The sequence below is a fragment of the Rhinolophus ferrumequinum genome, chromosome 6 (assembly GCF_004115265.2).
Source record: "Rhinolophus ferrumequinum isolate MPI-CBG mRhiFer1 chromosome 6, mRhiFer1_v1.p, whole genome shotgun sequence".
NCBI classification, from domain to species: Eukaryota; Metazoa; Chordata; class Mammalia; order Chiroptera; family Rhinolophidae; genus Rhinolophus; species Rhinolophus ferrumequinum.
Genome location: NC_046289.1, coordinates 18,641,439 through 18,655,052, shown reverse-complemented (window position 1 = coordinate 18,655,052; position 13,614 = coordinate 18,641,439). Strand labels below are relative to the sequence as shown.

Below are 13,614 nucleotides of genomic sequence, written 5' to 3'. Positions count from 1 at the left end.
GCTCACAACCAAAAATCACACATAGGAGAAGAAAAAAAACATCATGGGTAAGAATCAGCTGAAGCAACAAACAACCGATTTTTGTGTTTGATTTGTTTCATAACACTTCATTGAGTAGTTTTTAACAACTATATATTTTCAATTCCAGAAGGTTTATTTGCTGTTTACAAAAAATTACCACTAATCTTTGACAATCTTGTTGCTTACTCATTGTTGTGATTCTTCTTCCCCCCTGCCCGCCCCGCCCCGACTGGTGATAAAAAGATGAGCAAGAGCAGTGTGCTCCCCACCCACACCGAACACACATTCTGCTGGGGTCAACTCGAGGGCAGCAATATCAAGAGTCAAAGTACATTAAGGAGAAATGTACCCAAACCCAACTATGCATTTCAGATTAAAAATAACTGAACACTAAATATCTAATAGCATTGGCCTCCTTGCTTGGAGATATAAGTATGATTTTTCCCTAGATTTTTTAAATCATTAGCATTTGATTTTGATATTACATGAATCTAACCAAACATCTTCCTCTTTGATTCAACTATTCCTAGAAATCCCTGACCCTCAGGAAAACGATCCTCCTGGTTCAAATTTTCTATGAGTGAAGTGAGGTATGGGGATTCCTTAAAATAATTATGACAGTTTATAGATACTGAGGGTATAAAGATTTCAGAAGACTTTCATGCTGTTCTCGACACTGGGGTCACCAAGAGGGTACGTTATGGCGACAGAGAACCACATTAGCAAGGGCAGGGGTGGGAAGAGTGAAGAAACATTCAACTCAAACTGATAATAAGGTTCCTGAGTTCAGTGTGTCCAGCTGACTCTTGCTTAAATCAAAACCGCCTTTCCAGAATGCTGGATGAGAAAAAGAACCAGAAACCCATGTCCCTTGGATATTGGGGAATTCATTTCTAAAACTTGTATTTTTCCACAAGCAAAGGGGATCAAATATATGGTGATGGAAGGAGAACTGACTCTGGGTGGTGAACACACAATGGGATTTATAGATGATGTAATACAGAATTGTACTCCTGAAATCTATGTAACTTTACTAACAACTGTCACCCCGATAAACTAATTTAAAAAAAAAAAAATTTTAAAGCCCAAGATTAGGATCTACGCTTTAAATTGTTTCTTTATCCTGCCATATTTAGTCACGGGAAGGTATCACCCTCAATCACTCTCAATTAATCATTTTTTTAAGGACAGAGATTTGGAATATAAAGTTCAGACTTTAAAGTCTACAAAGCAATGGTTCTAAATACTGGCTGGAAATCTGAATCACCTGAAGAGATTTGGAAGCACTGATGATTATGTTTTACCACCAGCCGTTCTGGTTTAATCACTCTAGGTGTCGCCAAGACTTTGGGGATTTACAAATCTCACCCCAGTATGGCTTCTGTAAAGCAAACTCCAGGAACTGCCATTATGGAATCTTTACATCAGTCTTCTGGCCCAGTAGTCACATTTTACATATGAAGCCCAAAGTGAATACGTACCATTTTTTTAAATGTGTTTTTTTTTAATGTGGCTTTTTAAAATTTGATAGAGCTGTCTAAGTGGCCAATCCAAAACCAAAACCTGGATCCCCTAGTTTAAGACTCTTCCCTGTGTCCTACTGGGATTCATCATTGCTGACCTAGCAGCCACCACCAAGGCTTGGACACCCAATATCTGGCCACTTGTTTCTTAGCCCAGGAGGATGTTTAGACTTCATAGTTGAGTCCATTAAAGGCATGAAATACAGAAGCTAAAATACCTTGCAGCTGGGAAGAGTGGACTCATGTGAGAGAAAAGAAGCCACTCGAGACTTAAGGCGCAGTCAGTAGAAACTTCAGAAAATAGTCACACTGAGCAACAGTGTAATTAGTCAGTGAGAACCTGACATTAGCAATGCAGCAAAGTCACCAGCTCAGCGAGCTTACAAATCAGGTCTTTCTACTTTGATGAAAAGGTCAGTATAGCAAAATGTTACTGAATTCAAAGAATTGGGGATGAAGTGAGGCCATTTTGCTTCAAAACATCTCCTACCTATTCATAACTGGCCTCTTGGTCATGTTTAAAGAACTCCACAAAGACTTCAAGAGGCTTTCAAAGTGAATCTTCTGTAATTAGACTTTGCTGTCCTAAGTGCATCTTATTGTAAGTCTAGTAGCCTATTATTTTATGGTTTTGGCCATAAACTCAGCTGCAGAATAGAGACATTTTCTATTGCAAAGAGAAAAACTAACAAGGAAACAATCATTTCTGTCCCAGCTTCTCTTCTTTTGTGATAAGAGAAGAGATGGGTGGGGAGGGAATGTTCTGTAAACTTTCTTTCCATGGTAAATTAATGGGTGTTACTTTTAAAAAGCTATTCATGACCTTAAAAGTTAAAATATCAAAGTGCACTTCTCTGGTCTTTTAATAGAACAATCTGAATTACTGGTATCCAAGAGGAGGGTATAGCATGCAGAATTTCCCAGGGAGCTCTTGGTGCCAGGAACATCTCTCTGGACTGGTATTTCACAGAATACTAATGTTACTCAAGAAGATTCTTTGAATATACTACCTGGTGAGGCAGGTAAATTAGACAAGGTTTGTTCTAGAGGTAGCCTGTGTAGAATCTAAGACCTCATAAGAGTTTCAGATCATCTGGTGGTCTTCTGAAATTAAATCTATGAAGAGATTATGTAGGGAGACTCTCTCAACGTTCCCACCAGGTTTCTCCTCAGACCATATCACGGGCTCCGTGAGAGGCTTGGCTGATGGCAGAGAGTTATTCTGTTGGAGACAATGGATTTTAATTCACTGGTTTCTTTCATTACAGTCTGTTCTAGTCATTGTTACCATACCTTGAAACATAAGAAAGAAATCAGTGCTCCATTTTCACCTTACTTTCTTGGCATTGGTATATAAGATATTAAAGTTCTTTGGAAGAGTTTAATAAATGTGGGGAATACTTTTTCTGGAAAGGGCCAGATAGCAAATATTTTGGGCTTTGTGAGCCATATGATCTCAGTTGCAGCTATTCAACTCTTCCATTGTAGTGTGAGAGTAGCCACAGACAATACATAAGAAGTGAGTGTGGCTGTGTTCCAATAAAACTTTATTTACAAAAACAGTCAGCAAGCAGGATTTGACGGGATGGCCATAATTTGTGAACCACTGGTCTAGATGAAGATATTCAGCAAGGATGACCATTGTGTGATGAAATATGTAGTCTACTTCTCCCAATTCCTGGTAAAGGTTAATGGACAAGTACAGGATGGAGATAAGAAGTAGCTGGATAAAAAATATTTTGGGGTTTGAAAGTTCAGATTCAATCATAATAGAAAACGAAGATCTTTTTTTTTCCAATCAGTATTTTGAATCCAAACTTGAAACTCTGCTCGGTTTTAAAATAATATTCTATCTATTCATCATTCTACCCTAAGTTTCTGACTCCTGATTAAGGTAAACTTATTTTTTCTTAGCTTTAAGAACTTCAGTAAAAGGTGTCATGTAAATCCAAGGTAAAATCAAGATGATTGTGTTAAGTAGGTCTGGGACTAAAGGAAAATAAGGGTTGAACCAGAGATGGAGAAAACAGAGGCCAAGTTTCCATAGTAGTAATGAAATAGTATTATTCACTTTGTGATTTTGACATAGGACTGATGCCTCTAGTCTCAATGCTGATTGTAATTTTAAACTAATGTAAACACATCAATATCCTAGAATTATCCTAATAGTGTTAAAAGATGGCACAAAGCATCTTAGCAATTTGGTCAATTTTCCAAGCGGGTTCAAGTATCTTTAGGTTCAAATTTAAACAAGATGTCATCCAACAGAACGATTATCCCTCATCATCTGCCTCATGCCAATTTACTGAAATTAGCAGATTTGATCTTATTTAGACCCAATTTTTTTAGTATAACTGAAGAATATGATTGCAGCCAAGTTGGACAAATTCCACATCGAGAACAAGCACTGATGCCTCTGCAGCAGTTGGGTAATTAGTTAAAAGTTGACGAAAATTATGGCAGATGTGTAAAAGCACATGGTCCTGTGATTTCATATGGAACCAAGCACACTGTCATCACTCAGAGGTGAAATTAATAAAAAACACAAGCATCCTTTGTTCAACAGAAGTTGAACTGCTCTCAGTCGCAAGTTAAGTCACACATTCATTCTTTGGAAACTCTTTTCCATCCTCTCTTTCCACACAGGCTAGTGTAGGATATGTTGCTCATCTCAGAAATGTCTAAGTCTCTGCATTGTATTTTCTATTGTCAAACTCTAGTAACTAGCTACTATCTAACAGTAAACATTTGGGTAAGGGAAAGAAATACCATCTTGATTGCTAAGAATGTACCAAAACCCTACTCATTATGAACCGAGAAGTCACCACAACTCATGTGCTAATTTAGCATCACATATTAGCTGACTAGAAGCAAAACCCTGCAGCTTGGAGCCCTGGGAAAAGATGACGATAGGGAAGATTATAGGCTTAAGCAAGCTATTATTTCTCACAGGGTAAGTATTTAAACAGCTTGTAGGATATGCTCCAAGGCTGGCTTTTCCCTCTGCTTATTGAAACCTTGAGCATTTTCTCACCTGTGACTGTTTACGGACAGGTGTCCTGATTTCTGTTACCAAAAGCATTTCCATAGAGCAGTGAGGGCTGGGCAGGGGTTCCTTTTAATGTTCCAAATAACGAACGCTATGCGAGAGAAACACGGTTCCCCACAGAAGTGTTCTCGTGAGAGTCTCACAGCATAAACAAGTGACAGCACACGTGTCCCTAAAGGGATTATGGAGATACAGGCTGAAATGCCATCTTAGAGCTAAAATGTATCCTAAAACTCCCCAGAGAGCGACGCTCAGCTGCAACCACAACTTTCCTTGCCAAAGTCATACTCCTTCCTCTGACATAGGTCACTTCCTTATACAAACATAACATAGAGGGTGCTTCTAGCTAGGAGTTACCCAGCAACTGCACTTTCATTTATTCATCCAGCATGTTTTTATTGAATGGCTTCTATGTGCCAAGAGTCCAGTGGGGATGTGAACCAAAATATTGTAACTATAATACTGAGTTCTTCAATTGAATATTCTTCTTCAAGTCTTTCCAGACCGTCTTCATTTCCCTGACCACAATGTTTTTCCTTAACTGTGAGATACATAGCACTTAAACAAGGGCAGCGTTTCTTAACAGCCCTCACTTACCCACCATATGAAAAATTTGGCATATCTTTTCTAGGAAGAACTTCATTTCTTCCAAGAAATTCTCAAAGAGGTGTAAGTCCTCCAAACAATGAAACAGTGTTGAAAACGTACATATAGCAGTGTCTATATTATTCTTAAAGGAAATACCCAGCTACTCTCCCTTCCCAGTATTTGTATTAGAAATCATAAATTTCAAGAAGTCTTTCCTTTCCACTCTGACTCTAAGACGTTCTACTCTATTGTAAGTTCATTTATTTTCACCTTGTCCTTGCAACAATTTAAATGATCACACACCCTTATAAAATAATTATTGTCTGGAGTAGTTACCCATATAACCTACCAAGATTTGTGATTGACTTACCCAAGCTGGTTTACAGAATGTGGATTCTAGAGGAATCAGGATAAGTCATAGTCAAGGAATCAGTTAACTAGACTAGCATTCCGAATAAACATTAGTGAAAAATGGGGCTGATGAAAGCACTTTCTTCCTTGCTATTAAAGCTTCTGCAGATGTGTTTCTCCATTCCACCCCATTAGATTCAGTTGGAAGGTAGTCGCAGCAATCTGAACCCAGGTTAAAAGCTAAATAGTGCAGCCCTCCATACTACTGAAGCAGTGACAGTTTCATTTTTAAGCACCTAATTATCTCTAAGAGGTAAAGTGCCCAAACGACCCTGTTGGTTTTAGAGAATGCAGCCTCCCTCAAGACTCAGTTCATCTCCGTTCAAGTTGGCTGCACCCTCTCTCCATCCTCCTTCTCCCCTCCTGGACTCTGGCTAGCTTTTCCAGTTTGAAATCTTCTGCAGTGTTTCTGGTAAACTGCAATACATATCAACCAGCCTCCTTATCCTTGGGGGCGTACTGAGTATCAGATGAAAACACTGCAGAATTGGACAAGCAATTATTTAGTTCTGCAATAATTTCTAATGATTAGACCAAGCCGATTTTCACTCGCAGCAGTTGGAGATGAGGACAAACTGAGATGAACTCATCAGTCATTACTTGATTTTCAGCAGCCTGGGAACAGAATGTGATCTGTGAGCGGCATGGTCCAAAGAATACAAAAGGAGACACAAGCCAGCGTGGCTATCGTGCTGAGCTTAGTTGTCTTTTATGAAATCATGCTGTTCCCAGTCTTCTCTCCAGTTGTTTTCTCCAGGTGGCCCTTGCCTGCTCCAGCTATCACTGACCAAAGGAACTCCGTGGACACAGTGGGTTGAAGGAAAAATCAAACAATGAGCAAATGAAGCCTGTGATTCAGAGCCATAGGTGATAGCCCTTCATTCAGAAGGCACAGATTGGCTACTATAGCACCCTAGTGGGGCCTAACATATGTGACATTAACTGGCCCCCTCCATTTCAGACGTGACAATGCCCTGGAAGCTTGGTGTCCAGTCATTGCCAAAGAGGCCATGTCTGGGCCATGCCCTTGTGGCATTTGTAAACCAGCTGTCCTGTCACGACCATCAAGAAAGTCAGTTGACCATTACACCATATGCTGAGTCTTCTAGTCTTTCATTTTCCACTATTTTTCGCATGTGTCACCCTAAGAGTTTAGCATCAGCCACCTCACTATTTTGGAAAACAGGTGCGTTGATTTGTTTTTCATTCACTCATTTATACATTCATTCAACAAATAGTTTTAGAGGCATTGAACTCGGCACTCATGGCACAGCAGTGAGTTGGAGAGAGAGCTTATATTCTGGCTGGAGAGACAGATGATGAACAAGTAATCAGAAAAAAGAAAACAAGATAATTGCATATTGTGATAATGCCATAAAAGAAATAAAAGGTACGCTTAGGAAAACTGGGGGCATTAGGAAGTTCTCAACCTCAGTTTGAAAAAAAATGGAAAGAATCACAAACTCTACGCCAATTTATGAGACCTCACTGTGTGGAGTTGAAGTACTTACTTGTCACTTGGTTAATCCCTCGTCCTGCCCAGAAGAGGGAGAATTCATTGGTGGATGTTAAAACTCTTGTTCCTCCAAATGCGCCAGTAAAGATCCATCTTTGGCTCTGGGGCTGCCATCTCTTCTTCTAAGTAAGTTCCATCCTCCACAGAAGAGCTGCTGGACCAGGAGAGGCTGAGGGCAGGAACCTCACAGCAGCACGGCTCCTGCCTTTGCCCTCAACAGCAACAGAGGCTGCCTCCCCTCAAGTCAACCACCACTGAAGCCACCTTCCCTCTCCTCAACTCTGATTCAGAGAAAGAGAGGAGGGCTCTGGAAAAGGAATCATTCTGACTGAAAGTCTTCATGTCACACTGCTCTTATGAACCATCATCCTTGAGACTTTTCCATCATGAAGAGCAAACACCATAAAAAGAAGGATGCAAGCATTACCCATATCTAAGCAGACCTCCTAAGGGTCTTCACTATATCCATTTGCATCAGCAGGTGACCATTCACTAACTTTTCAATTGAGTAGGCTATGTGGTGAATTAATCTAAACATGTAAACTGAGATTACATATAACAAGGATATACGTGTGCTATGCTTCTTTTTAGACAAGTTTGTTCTCTAAAAAAGCTGGAGGTGTTGGGGGGTGGGGGTGGGGGAGCGAAGCCAGTTTCAAAATCCTTGCAAGCTTTTATCCATTTGGAGGTAATTTTATGTTTCAGAATCACTTTGTGACTTCAATTGCTTCAAAAATATTTTACCCTTAAATGCCCAATATATTTTCAAAATGGAAAGATCAATGTGCCCATCAAACTCCTTCCATGAAAGATACACTCTGTAATCTTATCTACATAACCTGCCCTCCACCAAATAAGATTGTGAGAGAAAATACAGGTCACCCAATTAAATCTGAATTTTACAAAGGAAAGAAGGAAACAAATAGAAAGCACATTTCTTCGGTTGTGTGTGGTAGAGTACACACCACTTACCCTCCAGCTGTTTGCACTTCTCATGTAGCCAACAACCAAAATAAAATAAGCCATTATTTAAAATAAATAAATAGATAAATAAATAAATTTGCATTTCAGATAAACAACAAATAACTTTTAGTATAAGATTTTTTTTCAAAAATTGCATGGGGAACACTTATACTAAAAAATATTCACTGTTTATCCAGGTTGTATTTTTATTTGCTAAATATGGCAACTCTGTCCCAGAGAAAAGGTCTGAATTTCTGACAGTGCCCATCACCCCTCACCACCTTCACCACCTTTGTTCTGTTCTTGATTGAAGCCCAGTCTTCAAAAGTAAATGGGAATACTGATCAATACAAAGAAAAAAATTAAATCAGTTGGTCTTGAAGAGGACTGACAAATACAATTACCACTGGCCAGGTACATAGGGAATTAGGCAACTTTTGTAAAATTAGATATGCAAACTAGATCATAAACATACTCACTTTCAAAGACTTCTGCCATAATTAACATTCATAAATTTGCATAATTGAAACCTAGAATGTTTTCAGTGCTCAAGCCAGAAGAAGCTAATTCTTAAATTTCCAAATTCTGAAAAACCAATTAATTGCTACGGGGGACTATGCTCACATCTTATTTTGGTATTTGTATTCATTTGCTTAACCTCACCTAATCCATTCTCTCTCTCTCTCTCTCTCTCTTTCTCTCTCTCTAGTTATCTGAACAAGAATAAATACCTGACAGTTATTGACAAAGATGCATTTGGAGGAGTATACAATGGACCAACCTTGCTGTGAGTAAGACATACCAAAGAATATTACAGTCTTTTTCTCTTTTCTTTTTCTGGAAGGGAGGAGGGCATTAAGAGGAACAGCTGATGTTCGTGGGTAGGGAGTATTGTTGTCTTAGATAAAGAATTCTGCTAGTACTTTTCTGCCCAGCTGTATAGGTTACTGCTTGCAAGAAAGTGCTTGTTCTTTAAGACTCATTCCCGAAGGCTCCATGTCTCATCATGCCATCCTGAGGTCTGATCAGACAGCCATTCATGGCGGACATTCATGGGGGCCTTCTCATGGAACAAATCAGACAATTTGAATGGCTGCTGTTTGCATAATTCTGAGACATGAGGTCTACAAATAGGATGAAGGGACTCTAGATTACACAGAAAATGTGTATGTGCACTGCACAATGCCTAGCACAAAGAAGGAAGGATATAAATGAGAGTTTGATTCATATCTAAAAGAACTTGTCATCGGGAGAAATGGCATGTAAACAGTTTTAAAAACAGCATGGAAAAAAGTACTTATTTGTGCATTTCCTCTGATTTACATTTCCATGTCCAATTGGTGAGCAAGTTCTATGAAGTCTGCCTCCGTCAGGCTTTTTGATCAGTGCTGTCTTCTCCATTCCTTTGGTTTTGTCTTAGTTTAGAATCTCATCATTGAGCATCTAGTCAAGCCCTTGCCAAAATGGAACATTGCACCCCAGGAGAAGAACAAGACAATCCAGCAGAGGCAAAAAAAAATATTAGAAGCTCTATGCATATTTATGTTTTTAAAAATACTTAACAAATTAAGTTTGACTGATATTTTATATACTGCTGACCACTGTTCCTCATGTGTCAGGTAGGGAATGGGTGCATCCCAAGGAAAGAGTGGGTGATCCCTAGTCGCAAGAACTTATCCTCGCTCTTTAACTTTCAATGATTTTACTTCATTTTTAATTGAACGCACCCACTTAAGTGGCTTTGTGGCCTTAGTCTCTTAATACATAGGTTCCATATACAAGTAAGTGCATCAAGTGACCCTGAAAATCTGCTGTACTATATGGGGGTTCGTTGCTAACTCAGGGCAAAGTACTTAAAAGTTATTATGCATTTTTCTTTTTACAAAGAAGACAAGTAAAAAGATGTGTTGAACTTTTCTGAGAATTTTTTTAACCTGAAATATACTTTTAACTGTTCTTTCAAGATAAAGATGATACTTCACCAATGCATGAGGAAAGTTGTTGCTTTTCTAAAGAAATTTATTATTTGGAAAGAGCCTTTAGAAACAAATATCTGGGAACATTTCCATGTTATATGATTTTCTTGATAAAAATGGTGAATGTCACTTATAAAAATTGTTCCGTTAAAGTCAGAAATTAAATTTTAACTTGTTTTTAAATCGTTCAAATCAAGAGTTGCAATGGATTTAAAATCCATTTGTATAAAATATGAAAACGAAACACCTTCAGATTAGTTTGCAAAAACAACTGATTGAAATCTAAGAATATGAATTTCAATAAAAACATGTATTTAATTACTGAAGTGGATTGAAAGATGAGAATCTTAATTTAGTAAGTATAGCCAAGCCTGCCCTATTCCATTTGGAATCATCTATCTTTATGAGGTAATTTTTTCAATTAAGACAGCTAGCTATTTCAACCAAAACTGAAATCAATTGAACAAGAAGCAATCAACACAGGAAAGAAACAGATGGAATTCCCAGGATGACCAAAAAGGGAGGTCCTAGAAATCTTGAGACTAAGACGTCTACATCAGAGCTAAAGGATGGAGGGCTCCAAGGGAAAGTTCTAGAAATAAAAAAGGATTGATAGATTATCGGACAGGATTGACTGTATGAAAAACTGGTTTAAAAAGTGTTCTATAGAACTTTAGAGCGCATGGTTAAGACTTAGCAAGAGGTCCACTCCAAGTTATTTTAATAAGAGAGCCAGACATCTCATGAAGAAACAAAAAAAGTCACACAAGAGAGGAAATGAGTCACAATATGCTGAACTGTAATAACCAAATACTGAACATGGGTTTAACCAAATATGTTCTAAAACTATTTCAGGAAAGTAGAGGGAAGTGTCAGGAGAGAGGATGTGTGTTGGGGGCGGGGGGTGATGGAGGACAGCTAAATCCTCATCTTCCATAGTAGGGAGTCAGTGGGTGAATCAAAAACAAATAAATCAAGAAACATTTAATCATGGGAAAAATGCCAAAAGTTGAAAATGGTTGCTTATGGGGATTCCGGAAGTACTGCAAGGAAGGGCTTCACAGGGGCCTGCTGAGTGCATTATCAAGCTTGCAACTTGCTTTTTAAAAAATAGGCCCATGCATTATTTTAATAAAAATTAAATTTAAAAAGAAAGCCACAAAGCATAAGAAAGAGAGGACAATGGGATGGCAGCCTTTGGGAGGCCAGTAGGAAGAAAGTAAGAAATGAACAAAAAAAGCGTCCAGTATCGTTCTTCAAATTCCCAGCACAGTTTTTGTCTTAAAATGAATTTGTTAACTAATCATGCATGGCCTTGTGAGGTCACTTTAATTCCTGTCTTGAACTTTTTTCAAAATCTTCATTATTTTATTTCCCACATATCTTCTTCCCATAAGTAGTTTTCAAGATCCTACAGAAAATGGACTATGTCTTATAATTTTTGTAATCCCTTTATTTCAAAAGAGAAGACAGCAAGTACTCAATAAATAGTTGATAAATTGTAACTGAATAGCAAATAACCATGATTTGGTTCTGACTTGATGTAAAAGTCAAACTTGGAAAATCTTAAACACCATCTAAAGAAAAGAATTGGCTGGCGTATGTATTTCTGCCTCATTGAGGTGTTTATGAAAGAATACATTCATCTCTAACAATTGATAAAAACCATGAAACTTGCTTACTTAATTTATCACCTTTTTTCAAGGTAATTTCTCAAAAAAGAATCTAATTTAAAACAGACACAACTTCTACAGTGAGATCTGGTCTCCAATTTTTGCTATTTTTTAAAAAGCCTTTTCAATTTATTTTAATAACATTTTTTACTTACTGATTTTTTTAATCAAGATATACAACCTCATTTTCTATTTTTATACTTCCCATTTTTTATTTTCTAGTTTTCTTTTAATCTTATTTTGAAAGACAAGCTCTTGGTGTTTATAATCTCAATGGAAAGAACACACTGAAATGCAATGCCTTCCATAATAACCAGAGTTCTCTAAATGTAACCCACACTAACAAGCATTTGACTTACTGTTGAAAATGACTATATTACAACAGTCTCCTTTACTGTTATAAGTATCTCCTAAGAAGAAGAAATCTTTGCGATAATATTCTTGAGTTCACACTACACGTATCAATAAAAATAAACTTCAAAATTCACTTTTGTTGCTATTAGTTGATCAAATTAATCATTTGAAGATCTAAGGGTCATGGCAACGCCATCTTAGTTTACAGAAAAATAAGCCTCTTATATTTTTCTTTTTGACTCCTAATAATCTTCATAAGTTCATACTATTAGATGGCTGAAAAATTGTGGCAGGGTTCTTTTGGGAATGACAAAAGTCCACAGGGATGTTGAATACTCCTATTTTTAGGTTGATCCTAAGCAAAATTATTTTTTTGTTGAGGCATACGTAATTTACGAGTACATACAATAACATGTACAGTTCTCAAGTGTACAGTTGACGAGTTTTAGCAAAACTATATTACCCTATCCCAGCCAAGGCTTAGAATATTTTCATCACCTAGAAAGTTCTCTCACACCCCACCCTTCCATAGACAACAACATATCTTATTATTTTTCTAGTGTAAAAATCTAGCAGTGAAACTGTCAGATCACAGGATAAATGTATAAGTAACTTGATAGGAAATACGGACAAACTGTTTTCCAAAATAGTTGTCCTGTTTTCTATTTGTACTAGTGAGATATGATAGTTTCGTACCAGCCAACCCACTGTATTGTCAACCTTTTTTATTCTAGCCATTCTAATGAATGTAGAATAACTTTACTTTGTGTTACCCTCATTATGAATGATGGTGAGCATCTTTTCGTGTACTTATTAGCCACTTAAATATTTTCTTTTGTCAAGCGTCTGTTCAAATATCTTAGCCATTGTTTAAATTGGGTTCTCTTTTTATTATTGAGTGGCGATCCTGGATAAAATTCTTGGCCTAAATAAAATCAGTTTTTGTCGTAACTACCAACCCTCCCCCAGCCCAGTTTATCCCCTCTTTCCCCTTTGTTTCTTCCCTTTCTAAGGAGAAATGGCTAATCTGAAACAAACTCATGCAAGATGTTCATTTATTCACTTATTCACAGGCATTTTACTGAGCACCTGCTGAACGCCATGAAAGTTAGAAGGATAAGACACAGCCTCTGCATTTAAAGAGGTTATAATCAAATTCAGGAGAAATGGGAATAAATCGCTATACTATAAGTTTAATGTAAAAAGAGCCACACGAGATATTTAGAGAATCAAAATACCATTTCTGGTAACCAGCAAAGGCCTCATTTAAGGAGGTGGGACTTCAGATGGGCTTCAGATGAGGGACAGAAGTGGCAACAGATGGAGATAGAGTTAGGAGAAAAAGAACAAAAGGCAAGACTACAGGAAAGCACAGGATGTGTTCAAAGAACAAAATATAGAGAAAGAAAGAAAAACATAAGTTGGGCCAAAGGAGAGTGTCTAAAACGTGTATGGTGCTGAAATCATATTATGGGGAATGTGACCTCACTCAGCAGGTAAAGTGACCCACTGAAGGACCCCCATGGAAATATTGGTAATC

The 13,614-nt window shown here is 37.7% G+C and overlaps 1 protein-coding gene across 2 annotated transcripts in view; it reads left to right on the top strand.

Moving 5' to 3' along the window:
* Window positions 1–13,614, top strand: part of TSHR (thyroid stimulating hormone receptor) — a 109,689-nt gene that overhangs the window by 76,388 nt on the left and 19,687 nt on the right. For both annotated transcript variants that reach the window (XM_033107010.1, XM_033107008.1), the window contains exon 9: window positions 8,781–8,858. In XM_033107010.1, the coding sequence (XP_032962901.1) occupies window positions 8,781–8,858 (78 nt within the window). The remainder of the gene's footprint in view (window positions 1–8,780; window positions 8,859–13,614) is intronic.